This window comes from Limanda limanda, chromosome 10 (genome assembly GCF_963576545.1).
Source record: "Limanda limanda chromosome 10, fLimLim1.1, whole genome shotgun sequence".
Taxonomy (NCBI): Eukaryota; Metazoa; Chordata; class Actinopteri; order Pleuronectiformes; family Pleuronectidae; genus Limanda; species Limanda limanda.
In genome coordinates, this window is record NC_083645.1 from 17,491,366 (window position 1) to 17,510,795 (window position 19,430).

The 19,430-nt window shown below is 42.4% G+C and overlaps 2 protein-coding genes across 2 annotated transcripts in view; both read left to right on the top strand.

Moving 5' to 3' along the window:
- Positions 1 to 4,947, top strand: part of LOC133012157 (A disintegrin and metalloproteinase with thrombospondin motifs 2-like) — a 111,209-nt gene extending 106,262 nt beyond the window's left edge. Inside the window, exon 22 of the mRNA XM_061080136.1 lies at positions 1,648 to 4,947. Within this exon, the coding sequence (XP_060936119.1) occupies positions 1,648 to 3,707 (2,060 nt within the window). The 3' untranslated portion in view covers positions 3,708 to 4,947. The remainder of the gene's footprint in view (positions 1 to 1,647) is intronic.
- A 9,544-nt stretch (positions 4,948 to 14,491) lies between these two features.
- On the top strand, positions 14,492 to 16,460 carry si:dkeyp-72g9.4 (uncharacterized). The gene is made up of 2 exons (XM_061079182.1): positions 14,492 to 14,593; positions 15,465 to 16,460. Exon 2 carries the CDS (start codon positions 15,467 to 15,469, stop codon positions 16,211 to 16,213), a length of 747 nt encoding a protein of 248 aa, XP_060935165.1. The 5' UTR covers positions 14,492 to 14,593; positions 15,465 to 15,466; the 3' UTR covers positions 16,214 to 16,460.
- The last annotated feature ends 2,970 nt before the right edge of the window (positions 16,461 to 19,430 follow it).

The window sequence follows — 19,430 nt, forward strand, 5'->3', positions numbered from 1 at the left end:
TGTGATTGTGTTTGTGTGTGTGTGTGTGTGTGTGTGTGTCTGTCGCTGTGTGAGTGTGTTTGTGTCTGTGTGTTTCTGTGTGTGTAGGGGTGCTTCTTCATTCGGGCTTTTACACATCGCAATCAGATACAGAAATACCTCATAAACTTTGATTTGAGAGTGTCCGATGATCTCATTTTAGTTTGATGAACATTAACCACATGAACAATGCCTTATCTTGGATTGAATGTAATGGCATTTATCTGTGAAAGAGATGGCTTTACTCATTCAAAGTTTCACTCGGAATAGAGGCAGCTTCAAACCAACTTAACAAACTCACACCCGCCAACCATCAAACCTACCAAGGTGATGTTGGACCAATGTCTGACTACTGGGAAGGGTTTACAAAGGGCCTAGGGTATGGACACGTATGGCATCTAGAAAAAAAAAAACACTTCAGACTTGTCATTGTATTGTGATCACATATTTCTGTTGTGACTATGTAGCGAGCTATCCAAGGTTTCCTTCTGCTGGAGTTGGACTGTATGAGACCAAGCCAGACCTAGCAGTGCGATACTGTATATAACATTGGTGTTGACTGTATTTAATAATGTTCATGACTGTTATCTTCTTCTATAATATTCTATACTATGGGTAACTGTTTTGTGGCTTCACTGGCCTGCTGCGTGGGGCTGGCTAACGTTTGGCTAACGTTGAAGAAACATTCAGATGGACTACGTGCACTGCGTCTATATGCACTTTGATTTATCAGGGAAATTTTATTAATGTTTTGTAAATGTTTCATATGACACTTAATGTGCCATTCCAGTTTTTACATCATCATGGAAATTATGTATTTTATTTAAACAGCAAATATCATTTATGTACATCATGTTTTTTTTGTTTTTTTTTCAGTCGATAAACAGATTGACTGGTTGATTTCCAAGTAATGAAGTGTTTTACCAAAGTGACTGTGAACTTGTAACTTTCGATACAGTTGAATTATTTTTCTTAAGAAAAGAATATATCTATATATTGAGCAGGGGTGGCGTTACATCTCATTATTTCAGTTCCTGTCATTCTCAACAGCAAAGTTGTATCAATAAAAATGTTTTAAAAAGTGTGATCTTTCTCTCAATAGGAATTTTCACTGGAGTGATTATCTGTCAGGAGAACACGGTTCGTTTTACTGGTTTGGTATAAAAAGATACAAGTCAAGTGGCAGGGTTTGGAAATTAAACTGAAAATTGACGAGGAACGCAACGAACAAGAAGTAAAAATTAGACATCGAACCTAGATGAAAAATTCCGACCTGAAGGACAGATACTTACAACACAAAGACTGGCAACCCTTCTTTTTCCATTTCAGTTGCTCTGGACTAATCTCATGACTCCTTTTGATGTTTGGGTTTTTCTCTTCCTTCTCCCTGCATCCTCTGCTAATGGTCTGGCTTTACCACTTTACTCTGCACGGTGTGGAACCAACACACAAAAACACTCACACACACATTAACGAATGCCCTCTGTGTGTGTACACTAACATGCACAGCCAGACTTCTGCTAAATAATATACTCTCATTGTTACACAATCTTTTAAAACACAAGGACACACCTCTACGTAGTCTCTAGCCCTGTACCCAGTCTCAGCTCTGTGTTCTCTCATTCACAGGCCAGCGTTGTCATGGTGACCGCTCCATGTTCTGTCGTATGGAGGTGCTGAAGCGCTATTGCTCTCTACCGGACTACCAGCGCATGTGCTGCAAGTCTTGCAGCAATGTCACCATTCCAGAGCCTCTTCCCACCTCCTCCTCCAGGTCCACTCCCATCACCTCTATCCATCCCACTGTCAGAGCTCCTCCACCCACCAGCACCCTCAGTGCTGATTTCACCACCATCCAACCCACCAAATCTCTCATTACCACCATATCTGCTTCGACTACCAACTCCTGGACCATCACTCATTCCAGCACCCCCGTCCCTGTTCCTCATTCCACCCCAACCTCACTCAGCACCACTGACATGATTGCAAGTCATCCATCAGCTGCCACGAGTGCTCCTGTTGTCCCTACCGCCTTTTCCATGGCAACCACCTCAGTAATTACCACCTCTCCCAGTATTACTGCTCATCCCCGGCCTCTGCCGGTCCCAGACACAGATGAAAGCCCAGATCCAAAGTTACAAAGCACTACAAATAGTCCAAAAACATCTGGAGTAATAACGACCATAACCCTCTCTGCAGCCACCAGTCCAACCATCACAATTCCAGCAGAATTTAGCACAAAAACAGACTCCCCATTGAAATCCAAGCCCAAAAAGAAAATTCCTCCAAAGAAAAAACCCAAAAAGGTGATTCCACCAAAGATTAATGCCAAAAAGAATACTGCGCTGAAAAATACGACAAGAAAAGCTGTTCCACCGAAGAACAATCCAAAAAAGAAAACAATTCCTTTGAATACCTTTCTGAACAGAAATCCCATAAATAATTCACCAGAAAAAAACACTCCTCAAAACACTACTCCAGCAAGCACTACTCCAAAAAAGACATCCCCCAAAAAGACTACTTCAGAAAAGACTACTCCAGAAAAGACCACTCCTAAAAAGACCACTCCTAAAAAGACTACTCAAGAAAAAAACACTCCCAAAAAGACTACTCAAGAAAAGACATCTCCTAAAAAGAATACTCCAGAAAAACCACCTCCCAAAAAGACCACGATTGTAAAACAGCCTCCTAAAAAAAAACCCAAAGCCAAGGTTCCACCAAAGGCCGGTTCCAAAAAAAAGATTCAGCCAAAGACAAAAGTAACAAAACAAACTCAAACCAGGATAAACAACAAAAAGAACCCAAAGCTGGGACCCCGAAATGCTACAGACTCACAGGGCCTAGTGAAAAAGACAATTACAAAAAAGAAAACACTTGTGTCTTCTTATTCCACCACAACTAGTTATCCCTACATCCTGGAACCATCACGAGAGCCCTTCTCTTCCAGCACCAGCGTGTATGATCCATCACCCATTCCTGAGTCAGGAGTCTATGTCACTTTTATCAGTAACTACACAGCAGCTACAGAACCTCCGCTGTGGTTTCATGAAAGCAAAGACACTGGAGAGACAACACCCGGCATGTTGGACGATCTTGCAACTCCCACTGGTATTACAAAGTTTGATGATGTCACAATGTCCAGTGGAACCTTGCCGCCTGGTGATGTCCATATGATAAGCAGCGGTGATGTCACAGTAACCAGCGGGGCTATTCTCAGTGGCGATGACATCACGGTGTCCTACGACCACGTTGGACTGGTCAGCGACACCCTTGTGCTCGACGACGGCCTCACCATGGTGATCCCGATCATCCACAGCCAGGACATGACAGATCTTGCCTCCACACCCTGGCTGGACCTGTCTGAGTACATCCCTGTGAGTGTTCCCACGACAACCCCTGAGCCCATCATCACCTCGCCTCCCACCACCATCTATACATCAACGGGTAAACCCGCCATCACAACCACCACAGCCTTTCCTCGAAAAGCTGAGGAGAACAGAGAGAACAACTCCATCGATCTCTCGTACAACAGGATCTCCGGCGTAGACAATGACATCTCTCGGAACAACCTGATCCCAAAGCGCCGGGTGAATCTCCGAGAAAGAACCAGGAACAAACGCATTCAGGAGCTTCTGGAGGAGAAGCGGAACTTTCTCCTGCGGATGAAGAGAGGCCACGCAGCACGATAGACCAGAACTGCTCATTCCTCTTATAGAGATTAATGTTTTCTTTACAGACACTTGTAAGCATTTTTTAAACCCCTGTGTGAACTGCCATGGTGCTTTCTGTCAGGCCTTTCCCAAAAAACAACAAACTCTCAGTCACATCAGGACAATCAGGACTATCAGGGCTCCTGCATGGAGAGAATACGACGGCCACATGTTTGAACAGTTGCTTTGAATAGTGAAAAGCCCGTTAGAGAACAGACGGTTTGAAGCAAATCGCTTCACCTGTGTAAACACAATAATGAGAGACAGAAGGGATAAAACCTCCAGTTGGACCAGCACTTTAAAGAGCCATAGCTTTTATCCCTCTAAACCACCTACAGTCCTGTTTGAGGATTCACTCAATGGATGATGTAGATAAGATGTAATGGAGTTTGTGAAATGGTATTATCTGAACTGGCACTTATGGTTGCAACAAAATCTACAACATAGAGTCCAAATCTCCATCTGATATTATATTACAGCCCAGGACTGCAGCTCATTTCCCCAAAACAGATATGAATGGCTTTCAGCTCCCTAATAACAGCAGCTGTAGCTCTGGATGCAAATGTTGTTAAGTGGCCAGCACTCTGAATACCACACACACATAAACACACACACACACACACACACAGTTGGAGCTTTCGGACACCGTAATAATTTAAATGCCAAACAATCAGAAAGTCAAAGTGTCCCTTTGGTTTAATCACATTGTGAACGTTTACACTGCTTGGATCGTGTTTCCTTTTCAGTCTGTCAGACTGCACAGGGTCTGTCACCTCTCAGGAAGTTAAGATACAGTGTGGAGGTCTGGTGAGAGACTTTATCAAACCCTTGGTGCTTCATGGATTTTGATGATATATTTTGATATCTCACTAAACCAAGAGAAAAAAGTATATTTTATTGCCTTTTTTTGTTTTTATTTGTAATGGCCAGTCGAGTATGGTGCTTTTTTTGTCAGTTTTGCTAAAAGCAATGTCCATCATTAATTAATTTATGTAAAAGAATACAAAAAGTACACTACGCCTGTTTGTATCAGCTGTATCCACATAGAAGCTTTGAGGGTCGGTATATTTTCTTTTCTAGAAGTTTTATCATTGGTACATCTCCAACTTGCAGCAGCTGCAATGGCACCTACGGATCTTTCTGTACGATATATGTACATATGAAACTTAAAGTTTAATATTTATTAAAGTTTTAGTGCCTGTGGAATTTTTGCAAATTATCAATGTTGTGTGATTTTCATTCAGCCTTTACAACAGCAGTTTTAGGTCAACTCACGAGACTTTGTGGCCTCGAATCCAGTTTGTACCAGTGAAGCAACAATTTAATCAAATTGGATTGGATTCAAGAGTAGTACCGTAACTGGCAAGTAGGCGGAGACAGAGTTTATGTATTCATGTTTGCTGTAGTCACTCAGACCGGCCTTTCTTTATCTGGACAGAATGAGAGTATCTGGGTCAAGGTACACAGTGTGACTTCTGAACAAAACTGATGCTCATATAATATAAAGATAAGCTCAGTCTCTTCCCTTTTCATGCAGCGGGTCCAGTGCATGAGTAAACATGACTTTACAAAGTCTCTCACATGTGGTAGAGGCACAGGAAATCACTTATTTCACAGGGAACTATGGAAGGTTGAAAGAATAGCAAAAATTATACTCAGTGAGATCTGCAAACTGTTTCTGAAAAAGCAAGTTGCTATTATTTTTTTTTAATGTAATTTAATTCACTTAAAGCAATAAAGGATTTCCTTCACTTCTGTTGTATTGAGGTGACAGATAATTCAGGCCTTTGAATCATTAAATCAAACCTATCTTCATTAATAGATACCAGTGAAGCCTTCATGGTATGAGCAGAAATTCTGGCATCACCAGGAAATAAACCATTACACTGCACCTATAGACACATACTATCTACCTTTGCATCTGGTATAGATTGTATTAGAAACCTTACACTGATTGACATGTTAAAAATCCTTTTGAAACTATGCGACATTACACTTCAATGGAAGAACATTTTCTGACTCCCTTGATTTGCAAGACTTCCATATCATCCTCTATTCATAGCTTTCATAATTCAATTACTTGTCTTTTGGTTTCGGTCTTTTTTTTCCCCAAAAAGCTGCCCGTTGATTGTTTTCAAAAGCCGACATCATTTGTCCTCAGTGATCACATCACTCCGGTTACAGTTCTTGCAGATTCTTCTGTGTCTATCAATACCGAACGGAAGGAACGCTGAGCAGCAAATTAGGACGGCATGGTCAATAACACCATTTCACCCCCTGGGAGACAAAGTCAAACTTAGTGGGTTAGCCCAGTAATAACACCAAGAGATAAATTAAAGGGATATTTGTGTCGCCCAATATAAGCACAGTACCTTCCTGTGCGTTTGCCTTGAAGTGAGTCCAAAATAAAGATGCATTTTGTGTCCAGTCAGAGATAAGTCAAGTGTCTGTTCATTTATTCTGAGCACTGAAAGACGAGATTAAACAAGGTCACTTCTGAGCTGTGGTACGATTGGAAGTAATCACGATGTCTTCACAGCCACAAAAGATTTTTAAAATCTGCTTTGCCCTGTTTACTTCCCCTGGAGATACAATTGAAATATAAGTAGCTGATTATCTTCCTGACTCGTTTGGAATAACTTTGTACACAAATCGTTTACATGGTACAAAGGATTTGACAAAAAATGGTAGTGTCAGAGAAATATGCCTCTGAATGAAAGGGAATCAATTCACACAATTCATCAAGACATAAATACCAGCTCCTTTTACAACAAAGTCTTTATGTTTACGCCCCCCCTCCCGCCCCCCCCACATCTACACTGAATGGGGTTTTTATAATGTTGTTCTGTTTATGAGTCGATGAAATATCCCCTTTATTATTCATCGCTTCTAAATATATCTACCAGAAATTCGGTCAGTTTGGTCTTAGCACGAAATCACTAGAGGTTTCCTATGACCCACAACAAACTCTGAACTGGAATGACACTCAGGAGAGAGACTACCTTCAACAAGGCCCAACACTCCTTGTATTCAATCAAGCTGACTTGATTTTCACACACTCATATATATCAGCTCCCTTAATGTGCCTGAGTTTTTCTTCAGGATCCATAAATCATTATTTTCGAAAACTGTGAAAATGTAAAAAAATCCAATAAACTATATGTTAAATAATGTGGTTTCTTCAATCCGCCCACGGATCCTGCTCTGCACCAGAATGTTACGTGTTCTTCCCTGACTCATACCACAACCTCCCACCAAGTTTCATGCTAATCTGTCCAGAAGATTGTGTGAACTGCTTATAACTGACAAGACAAACAGATGCAAATGAAAGTATTCATGATGGGTGGTTGTGTTTAGATGATAGTACGTTGTATCTTGTCCATCCCTCGATTAGTTTTTTCCCGTAAGTGCATTTCAAAAGCCGGTTCTGGGAAGAGGAAGCCACCTCTCAGAGGAAACTTCCCCCTCTGCCTTTCAAACGATGACTCCGCTCTCTGACCGTTTCTCAGAAGCTGTCTGGTAACGGAAAGCTCTGTGATGAAAATCAATAACCAGACTCTGTTCCATTTATCCATCCTTCAGCTCTAAGAGTCCGGCTCTCTTCACCTACATACCGATGCTTTTATCAGCCATAAAACATAAGCTTCCTCCCATATCAATCAAATTCTTATTGAACCCAAAGGGTCTGAGAGCGAGAGGCTTCAAAACAGAGAGGAGAGGAGTGCTGAGGGCTTTAATCCCACTTATGCCTTAAAGAAAATAAAACATCAGGGATGCTCTGCTACGAGCAGAAAGCAACAGAAATCAGCTTTCAGACCTGCACTGAACTCTGGGTAATTACCGGACATTCTCACTCGAACGCTCTGGAGGTTCCTGTGATGTTGAGGTGCCTGAGCCTTGTTTTCTTCAGTTCTTCAGTTCTTCCGTCCATTTTATTTCATCAATCCTGTGCAGAAAACCGTGCTCTGGTGTTGCTGGGAAGCCCCGGCAGTCCACTTTGATGGGGAATCAGCCTTTGATCTGCACCTCATCAACCAGATCCTGGTACTTTCCTTTGTTCTGCTGGTGAGAGATGGCTAACCAGTCCTCCCAGGGCACTGTGAGTTCAGCCACCACCGGCGTCTTTGTGTTTCTGGACCGAGGGGAGCGATGACACTTCCACCTCCTCTAGAAATACAAGTTTCCTCTGATCATGAACTAGAGGGTTCCAAACAGATGAGCAAAGGTTCTCTCATCAGCACTGGAAGTGTTTAACCCTCCCTGTTCTTAAAAAGATCAAACAGATGCCTTTTCTATCAATTTTATACATATATAAGATTTTTATTGTCAAATGCTTCGCTGTGTTCAGAAAAACAAATGAAGCCATTGCTAGCCCTGTCCATACACCTGCAGTGCCGGCTGATGAGGCAGCTCTTCCCCTGTAAACACACACACACACAACAACAGACACAGGAATAACTGTTGTTCAATCTCATCTTTGTTTTTTCTTGAATTAGCATCCTGACGTTTGTATGTAGATTCGGAGAGAGTGCGCTTGATGTGGTGCATGTTGTTTTGTCAGCAGAATGCAATTACATGTCATTTCCGTCATGACGACTGATGTTCGGCGCCACGTGCCAGGCTGTGCATGTGTGTCAGTTTATGTTCGTCTCTGAGGCAAATTTAGCTCCTTGTGACTGGGTCCATAAAAAGCCAGCAGTCTTTTTATAGGATAGACGCAAAGAAGACGTGACTCATGTGACTCACTGAGGAGGAGGGGGTCGAAGCTGCACACACACACACACACACACACACACACACACACACACACACACACACACACACACACACTCACACACACACACACACACTTGCACACACACAGAAAGCCTTTTTCCTCAGAGTGGCTGATTGTTGACTGAAGGCTCTGAAGCATAATGTGTATAAATCCTCTGGTGAGCAATCATGTGATACGTGCCAAATATACACACCATGCATTTACAATTAATAATGAATGTGTTGCATCGTGAATACACTCATACACACAGCATCATATTTAAACTGGAGGAATATTTACTGACTATTCATTGTGAAATAATAAAGCAAAAGCTTTGTGTTTTAGAAGTTCCCCCTAATTAGTGCTTTCGGCATTTTATCACATGTAACATTATCAACTCAACAGAACAGTGCCTTGTAAATTTAATGTAAGTGTCACAAATATTTAACCCTTGTTTGCAAACCCATCACTGAATTACCACAGTGGTCAGAGGCCTAAATCTCCCTGTGAACTGGGACTTAAATGTCCAGTAGAGTCCCACAGGGGTCTGTGCTCGGCCCAATTTTATTCTCATTATATATGCTTCCACTAGGAAACATTATCAGGACACACTCGGTAAATTTTCACTGTTATGCGGATGACACCCAGTTATATTTGTCAATAAAACCTGATCAAAGTAATCAATTAACTAAACTTCGAGCGTGTCTCAAGGACATAAAAACCTGGATGACCCGCAATTTTCTCTTATTAAACTCAGATAAAACAGAGGTTATAATACTCGGCCCTAAACACCTTAGAGATACATTATCTAATGATATAGCTGCGCTAGATGACATTGCCCTTGCTTCCAATGACACAGTCAGGAACTTGGGAGTGATCTTCGATCCTGATTTGTCCTTTAATAGTCACTTAAAAGTAATTTCTAGGACCGCGTTTTTCCACTTGCGTAATATCTCAAAAATCAGACATGTCCTTTCGCAAAAAGATGCAGAAAAACTAGTCCACGCCTTTGTTACATCGAGACTGGACTATTGTAATTCATTATTATCAGGCTCCAGCAGCAAGTCGTTAAAGACTCTGCAGCTGGTCCAAAATGCCGCAGCACGTGTCCTGACGAGAACTAAGAAAAGAGAGCACATTTCTCCAGTATTAGCATCGCTACACTGGCTTCCTGTTAAATCTAGAATAGAATTTAAAATTCTCCTCCTCACCTTCAAGGCCCTTAATGATATGGCACCTCTTTACCTTAAAGAGATGTTAGTTCCATATCAACCTACTAGAGCACTCCGATCCCAGAACTCAGGTTTACTTGTTGTCCCTAAAGTCTCTAAAAGTAGAGTAGGAGCCAGAGCTTTTAGCCATCAAGCCCCACTGCTGTGGAATAATCTCTCACTTTCAGTTAGGGAGGCAGACACGCTCTGTTCGTTTAAAAGTAGACTCAAAACCTTCCTTTTTTATAAAGCTTATAGTTAGAGCTAATTTGTGCGATGTTCCAAATTTGATTAAATGGCAAAAACCCCTGATGATGCTAAGACGCACAGGGAATTTATGACACAAGACACACGGAGCTTCTCTTTCCTGCTTCTCCTTCCTTTTCTCCATATTTATCACATCAAGATAATTCTTATCTGATCAGTACATGTTACTAACTTGACCCCTTTTCCCGGAGTTTCTGTGCCTTAGCGCCCGCGGATGCAGGGCCACAGCTGTGGCCGCACCATGGATTATGATTGTGGATCGCGTGTCGGAGGTCGCAATGGTGGATCCAGTTCGGTGGATTCTGTATCGTGCCAGCTGATCGTCGTTGTAATGGAGGATCCTTTGTCGCGTTGGCATCGGATGATGAGGGACCACGACCGAGGCGGCAGCTGATAATGGATTCTAACTGGCGGCGGTGGACAATGACTGTGGATTATAGTGGATCCCATCCTGATGCTGGATCGTGGTCTTGCTGCTGGCCAGAGACTGTGATTGCAGCGGGACTGCCTGACACATAGTATTGAAAAATGTTTAGCCTAATGGATGCTGCTAAAAATCCTGATGATGTTTTCTTACACCTGACATCTATTGCACTTCTGTCCGTCCTGAGAGAGGGATCCCTCACATGTGGCTCTCTCTGAGGTTTCTACATATTTTTACCTGTGAAAAGGGTTTTTAGTAGTTTTTCCTTACTCTTGTTGAGGGTTAAGGACAGAGGATGTCACACAATGTTAAAGCCCCATGAGACGAATTGTTATTTGTGAATGTGGGCTATACAAATAAAACTTGATTGATTGATTGATAGATTATTCAAATTGACCTGTGGACAAATGCTCACGCGTGTCAGATAAATATGCATCTGCATGAAAACATGAGACACAAATAACCGCTCCTGCTTCAAGCTCAACTCATCTTCCCTGAATGGGTTTTATTGTTCTGTATAATAGATGTGGAACTCTTCTGGACAAAAATAGCCTCTTTGTTATTCATCGCTTCTAAATATGTATTCGCTCAGAACTTCAGTCGGTATGAGCTCAGCCGGAAATCACGTTTGCCTAAGGTGGGATCTAAGTCGTAATTCATCACATCAAGTCTCTTATGACCAACAACAAAGTGTTATGGCACCAGTCGGGTGTAAACCTCCCGACACTCCCCTTAAATGAAATCAGGCTGCACCAGATTCTCACACTCATGGATATCAGTTCTCTAAATATGTTTTTATCGAAGTTCATGAACCGTTTCCTGAGAAATTAGTAAAAATGTTGAAAAAGGAAGTGATACAAAAGAATGTTTTCTCTCCTGACTCACACCAAATCCTTCCTTCCATCCGGGCTTCATGATAATCCGTTGAGTCGTTTTTGTGTTAACTCACTCACAAACAAACGTACAAACTAACTAATGAACAAAGGAACAGGGGGTGAGAGCATAACCATAGCCTACATACTAAAGGACAGTTTGTGAAATATCAAACAGGTGTAAATTCTAGATTTATACATTTTAGGAAAAAAAATGCCACTTAGGTAGTTTACTGATACAAATGAGTGGTATTTCCCCACCTGAGTATATGTCCATGTACAACCTACGTTACCAAACAAATAGGGGCATAACCTAATTCTACAAGTCTGAGGTCTCTGAACCTCTGAGTAACGTCATTCTGTTTCTTTTGGTTTCACCCACCTTGTTTGGGAACCTACTCACAAACATGACCTGATTCTATCTTGTAGTTTAGAAGTTTTTAATACAACATGTCTCCCTTATCACACCGTCCACTCCACTTGATTCAGATGCACCAAACCTAGTCAAAGAAACTGGTGAAAGACGTTTGTACGAAACATAACACTCTACCCCTCCAGTTTGTACTGAATTATGAGGCTCACTATTCTGTGATACTTCTCCAGCAAAATAGATGGAATAAACAATCAGCTGAAATTCTGGAGTTTTAAATACAATCTCAGAACGTCTCTGTTTTCATACATTTGGAGACAATATCCTCAGATTCACTGTATTAATTGGCCTTTGCTTCCAAAGTGACTGTACCTGCCTCCTCATCCCTCTCCCTGCTAAACATTCAAAAATATCTCTGGTCAGTTTTGTTTCCTACAATCTAATATATTATTAATTGACTTTATTTATAGATAATTATAGATCAGCCTCTAACCCTTCCAGTCTTGTATTACAGCAGCCTCAGCTCTAATCTTGCCACTCCACTGAAACTGCACTTGCTAAAATGGAAAATGATCTTGTGGATCCAGGTTCCACCAACGCATTTTATTTCTTAGTTCACTCTGATTGGAAAACCATTCTTCCCTCTTTGGACTGACTTTCATGTGGTTAGATACTTATTTATCTGAAAGAAAACATTGTGGTCCTCGCATTATTATTACATCTTTACTTTCTAACCCCACTGCTCTGTTCTGCTTTCCTCTCTTTATAATTCATCTCTTGTTCAAATTACACACGGTTATTTCCAATGTCACGCTGGTGACACTCGGCTGCATCTTCCAGTAAAAGCTCATAACCCTCCTGATCATATTTAAAGGTCTGCTTGTGAAAAGCTCAATTTTATATAATGTCCTTTTTATAAGTTCTCAGTTTGAACGAGCAACAGTAATTCGATAACCTCACATAGTGTGAAGTCTGGTGTTTCTTTTGATCTGACCTTTTCGTCAGCGCATTAAAGACGATATTAAAGACTCGGTTCTTCTTGATTTTCTGGACGGCCATGTGATGGCTCAGGAAGTCTTTGAATGGTCAGAAATGCAGCTGTTCGTATTTTAAGACAATTCCAGAAATTCTATTTATCAAAATCCAGAACTTTTGAAGACTTTACACCAACTTTAGGTTCCCTTCGCTCTCTCTCCATGTCGGATCAGTCTTTGAGGTTCCTCTACTGTCCGATGTCCTTATATGTCCCATCTGGTGTTATTCAATCTCACGTTACAGGGCAGAGCCTTTTCATATTGGGCCCTCTTCCTCTGAAACAACCTCCCTGATGACACCAGTCTTTTTGACTCTGTTCAGGCCTTTAATTCCAAACTTAAAACTTAACATTAGGCTTTACATTTCAGTAAGTGACATTTATTCCCCAATGTATGTTTTCCTCCTCCATTCCCTCATGCTCTCCTCTTGTAACCAGCGGCCATCCTGGTTCCTCTCTGCCTCACCTGCCTGTTGGTATTTCACTCCAGATGTTTTGGATGTGGATCCTCTTCCTCGCGGGGGGGGGGGGGGGGGGGGGGAGTTCAATCTCTTTGGTTTAGGCTCTTGTATGTTTGATTAATCTGTGACCTCTCCAGGGCTTCATGGCTCATGTTCGGCCTCACACATCATATTTTTCATGAATGTTTATAATCTGTAATGTTCATAAGCAGATTGTCAGTCAAGTCGATTCTATTCTGTTCACACATCTACGTGTCCATCCTGTTACAGGGATCCATCCTCTGTTGCTCTTTGTGAGGTTTATTCTATTTGTACTCTTTACATTTTGTAGGTGTGGGGGGGGGCTGCTTCCTTCTCTAACTTGTGGGTTTAAGATCAGAGTGTGTTGAGTCACCATATGCTGTTCATGAAGCCTGAGGTGATTTCAGCCATGAATTGTACACGCACACATTTCATATTGGAACACACAGAGCCTCTACTTTCTCCTGTAATAACACACTACTGCTAAATCTGGTTAGAAGATTAATATAAATATATCTTTCTTACAATATGAGATGGTCGATCACATTTTTATATTCATAATGTGGCTGATTTTCCTCAGAGGCAAAATCTCTAACCAGCCTGGGACCTATTTAATGACCAAATCGAGTTAGCCTGAGAATTAGGGCTCTGATGGTTTGCATGAGGTCGGCCAGGGATCCAGTCAAACTGCCTGTCTGAATGATTGTTCCAGTCCGCCCCCCGCTATTAAACATGTGCACCGCTCTCACACGCGCTTCCAACAGCAGTCGGCATGATGAGCATTACATGCTTTACAGAATAAGGTCAAAAAACAGCTGCACATTATGTGGATTCCTGTTTTCACAAAGCATCATTCATTTTGGGAAATGTCATCCAAATTACCAGGGGTGACGTAGTTCTCTTTCTGATCAACAAAACAGAACAATTAGAAATAAGAGAAGAAAATAAACCACCGTCTCCTCTCCTTCCTTTGTTTTCTGTTTTATTCCCTTCATCTCCTCTTTTCTCTCTCTCTCACCATCCCCTGTTCTCCTTTCATTTCTTAGTTCTCTCATTTTTCTTTGCCTCTATTTTCCTCTCTCCATCAATACAGTCGGCCAATGACAGTGAGTGCTGGGGCTGAGGAAATGGATGGTGTGTCTATTTATAGAACCAGGGAAGGAGGGCAAACCAAAAGTAATAGAACGGGAGAGAGAGGGAGAGGGAGGAGGAGGAGGGATGAGGAGGAGGAGGAGGAGGGATGAGAGGAGACGATAGACCTGCATTGTGCCACTGCCTCTGGTCAGAGACAGCTGGAGATTCTGAGAAGCAGCATCACCGGCTGGAGACACAGCATCTTGAATTAAAAACACACATCCAGCTGCCGAGGGAAAATCCTGCAGACGGAAACCTGCGATTGCAAGAGAGGAGAGAAGAAGAAAGGACTCGACGTAAGACTGATCAGAAGCAGGTGAGTCAGAAAGCAAATTGTGAAGAAATATCTTCCATAATTACTGATAATGCACGGGGTGAAAACACACAGGCTGCCTGTCTAGCTGCTGCTGCCGTGTGAACCAGTTGGAGCTGATGTGTACCAAAGGTGTGGTCTAAATTTAGCAATGGTTACACCTTGGAAGAAACTGGGAGAGGCTGGTATTTTGGTTTGGCGTGCACTATTTTTGGCACGGAGGCTGGGACCGAAATAAACTGTGGGCTGCACTCAGGGTTGAAACAATATGGGGTTGCGAGAAAAAAAATAGAGGCTGACACATTCTGTGGCTTCAACTGACTGAGAAGCCCAGTTAAACTAGTCCTGTATTTATGCTGCTTCTTTTCTGGGGCTGTTTGTATTTTGGGCTGTTTACACTGGCAGATGGTGTCTGAAAACAGGGGGGGGGGGGGGGAGTCGGGAGAAGGTAGAGGAAGGTTTATATGTGAATGAGGTTTTGATAAATATAGTGTGAGGACCGTGGTGACTGTGTTAAGAGTTATTTGCCAATGTAACAGCAATAATTCAGTGATTGAAAAAAAAACACTATGCTTCGAAAAAAAAATTGTTGCCATCTCTGACATTGAGGAAAGTCTCAGACAAGCTGGTGAATCAAAATTATGCTTTTTAGGATGTATAGCTCACAGATGGGATTATTTAACAACAACTGACGTTGTCCACTGCTTTCTCTATATCCAGATGTTGTGTTGAAATGTACTTTTCAAAGGAAAAGCCCCATGAACAAGAAGACAATACAAATCTCACTTTCCACTGTGTGTATATTCCCAATGAATTGACAGTATTTTGTGTGATGACCTCTGACCTCCTCTGACCTCCTCTGTCCTCCCCTCAGCTATGCGGCCTCGGTCCAGACTTCTGTCCAAGAGACGCCTGGTGCTGCCCACCATCAGAGAAGGCACCGAGGAGACGGTGAGGGACCGGAACGAGGCCAACACGCTTCACATCACATCTGTCTCCTCTGAGGACTACCTGCTGTCCATCTGCCACCTGGCCCACCCCACCTTCCCCAGCAGGGACGTGTCCCCTCACCACAAGTCCCACACCAGGCAGCTGGAGGACGGTCCCCAGAGGCTGAGGCTGAGGCACAGCGGGAAGCCATCCTCCAGATATGAGTCGAACCCCGCAGAGGAGGAGGAGGCACCAGCCATCGAGGTCGAGCAGAGGGAGGAGAACGAGTTGATGTTTGGTAACTCCGACCCTCTGGAGTTTCTTTACGGACACCAGAGCCACCTGGCAGGCGGTGTGAGGAGGGTGAGGGGGGGCCAGGCCCGCTCCAGGGCGCACAGCATCCCGCGGGCCTCGAGCCCGGCCCCCCCACGCCAACGCAAGGGCAGCTGCCCCGAGTTACACACCAGCACTGACACATCAGCTCCGGACATCTCCACCAAACACAGCCCGTCCAGGTCGGAGGGCCAGAGGGGGGCCGCGGCCCAGAGAGGGACCCCGGCCCAGAGAGGGGTCGAGAGTCAGAGACCCCCAGTCAAACAGTCCCTGATCTCCCAGTGGATCTCCGACTGCAGGTACGCTTGGCGAGAGGCGCGCGTGCGGGTCTGCATGCTCCCTGCCATTGCTGAGATGTAGTGACGTCACGAAGACATTCCTCAGTAAAGTGTCCATGTCCCTCTGTCTGTCTGTGCACAGGACATTTGGAATCGGGAGACATGTAGACTTGTGTTATGCAGATAAAGGGAAAGAAGTAAATACACATTTTAAAACATACAGGCAAGTGATGTTTGTCGGGATTGTCCGACTGTGATGTCACATCGATGTCACCCTTTGCTTTCCCAGCCCTCTCACTCTCGATGTATGCTGCTGGTGATCATACAAAACAAACAAATCTGCAAAGTCCTTTTATACGTTTCTGTGTTTTGTGAACCGCAAATAAATAAATAAACGAATATTTTGATACTCCAAACTATCCAATCTGTGTTATATTTTTTTCAAATCTTTGGCCTGCATGAGCCGTGGTTTTCCTGCATGTGCAAACCTTCCCCGTGGGGAATGAACTGCACTCTCGCCTCTGCCGGTGCCAGGGGCTGGAGTTACTATGGTAACTGTCGTGGGATCCTGCGCTGGTAAACACAAGTGTGGAGAAACACAGGCTGAGCGAGGATGACTCCGCTGAACCTGAACACGCACGGTGCACACGCACGGTGCACACACAGCATCTGTTGTCTTCTCTGGAACAACAGATTGGCCTCAAAAGAAAAACTGGCAAGATGATATAAACACAAGATTCCTGACGTTGCTGATTCACATTAACACATTAAAAATTAACAAATTAAATACAATTTCAAGTGTATAAACAAAAGAGGATTTAAGAATTTTTTAACATATGTTATATGCTGGGTTTGAGAGGGTTTTGCAAAAAAAAAACAGTAAGGCAGTAAGAGGCAAGCCTTGGCTGTAGTTTTAAATCTAAAACACTAGAGGGCAGTAGTACATCATTCATAACCAGGCTCATCGTATTTCTATAACCTCAACTCTCCCATAGGCTTCACTTCACTTCTCTCTACTCTCTACTCTCTACTACTCAGCTCAGTACTTATACAATTGTAGTGTTTCTGGGTGAGTACTTATTTTCTGCCCGACAGTTCAGGATTTGAAGATCAGGGACCTGGTCCCAACCACGACAGCTGTGTTAGCACCCAGGTGTTTTGGACGTCCCTTAGACGAGTGTAATAGAACCTGAATTTACAAGGCCAGACATCGAGAGAAAAAGGTCGGTTCAGCCCCCCACCCTTCAAAAGTAGCCCAAAACCACAGGCATACTGTATATTCATCCCATGTAGTGATATATGACTATGCAGTTAGTGTGAAACATCAAATTCATAAACAACATGCCTTTCCAAACATACTGATATATTATACAATGTTGTATAAGGAAATCTGTGTAAAAGAAAAGGAGGAAAAACGGCCATTCAATAAAGTGGGAAGAAAGGCCTCAAAATTTAAAGGGTTCCGTCTTGGCCCATGTCCTTTCCATACACCAAGTTTCATGTAAATATAAATAAAAATACCTGTCACTTATTACAACTTTACAAGTTGAGTTGAGGTGATCGTTTACATTTGATGAAGAAGGGAAATTGCTAAGATGATGGGTTAGAACACAGCTGTCATAGACTCATACAGGTCTTATAGTACTAACAGTACCGGAAGTAGCCTTAACAAGTTGTTACAAGTGTCAACATTTTGGCTGCTCTCACTTTTGGTGTTAACCAAATACAGTGGATTGGTTAAATAGTAACCTTAGCCTGACTTTCATATGATATCACAAGATACAATGGTCTGAACGAACTGAACAAGCTGGAATAAAAGACATTTGTCCTTTTAAAATGACAAATGAGATGCTTATAAGTGAACACACACACACCCACGCACCGACACACACACACACACACACACACACACACACACACACACACACACACACACACACACACACACACGCACACACACACACACACACACGCACACACACACAAACGCTAATGTCGGAACAGAGGGGGGAACATGCCAGTCAATGGTTTCAGAAACAAACAACCACAGTCTCTGTCACAGTAAAAGACAAGCTTCTGTTTTCACACCTACCTCAGAACGAAAATGCATCTTGTAAGCAGCGACCTTGTGGCCAATCAAAACTGCATATAAACATATAGATCACATATTTATAGACAATGTAAACTGTGTTTTTTTGTGTAACATTATTGAATCTCTGAACAGTATGCATTTTCATACTCATGAAAACTTCTTAAAGAAGTGAAATTGCTAAGATGATGAGTCAGAACACAGCTGTCATAGACTCATACAGATCTTATAGTACTAACAGTACCGGAAGGAGCCTTAACAAGTTGTAACAAGTGTCAACATTTTGGCTGCTCTCACTTTTGGTGTTAATCAAATACAGTGGATTTGTTAAATAGTGACCTTAGCCGGGCTTTCATATGATATCACAAGATACAATGGTCTGAGCGAACTGAACTGAACGCCAAATGTCGGAACAGAGGGGGGAACATGCCGGTCGATGGTTTCAGAAACAAACAACCACAGTGTCTGTCACAGGAAAAGACAAGACTTGGTTTTCACACTTACCTCAGAACGAAAATGCATCTTGTAAGCAGCGACCTTGTGTATCAAAACTGTGTATATATAAACATATAGATCATATATTTAGCCAATGTAAACTGGGTTTGATTAGTTTTGTGTAACATTATTGAATCTCTGAACAGTATGCATTTCCAAACTCATGAAAACTTCTTAAATTTAGTTAAAATAAACAGTTTTGTAATTGTTACTACTCTGCCTATGAGGTTAAAAAAATTCTGAATACGTGTACTTGTTAAACAACATCAGTCTTATCTTTACCCACTATATCACTATATATCATACATGTATTTATACATATACATATGATAATTATTGGAAGACCTTTATGGAATATGAAACCTTTAACATGACTGATCTCAACCACGTGGTGGAGAGAAGCAACCACATGTAGAAACCACACAAAGGAACTGTCCAGCTTCCACTAACCAGTGAAACTGATGTGTGACCTTTGACCTATCACCATAATCTCTGTACCACAAAGAAACTGCTTCCTACAATGCAGTTGTGTTAGAAACTGCACCTGTTCTGTTGACTATCTATCCATGTTGTTTTATTTTGAAACTTCTCTTCAATCATCGATCAACCATATTCACCAATTACAGTTTGTCTCATAGGACTTAACAAGGTGTGACATCCTCTGTTCTTAACCCCCAACGAGAGAAATAAGAAACCACCAAAAGACTCTTTTAAA

Coding starts and splice junctions, on each gene's coding strand:
- si:dkeyp-72g9.4 (XM_061079182.1), top strand. CDS start 15,467: ATGCGGCCTCGGTCCAGACTTCTGTCCAAGAGACGCCTGGTGCTGCCC.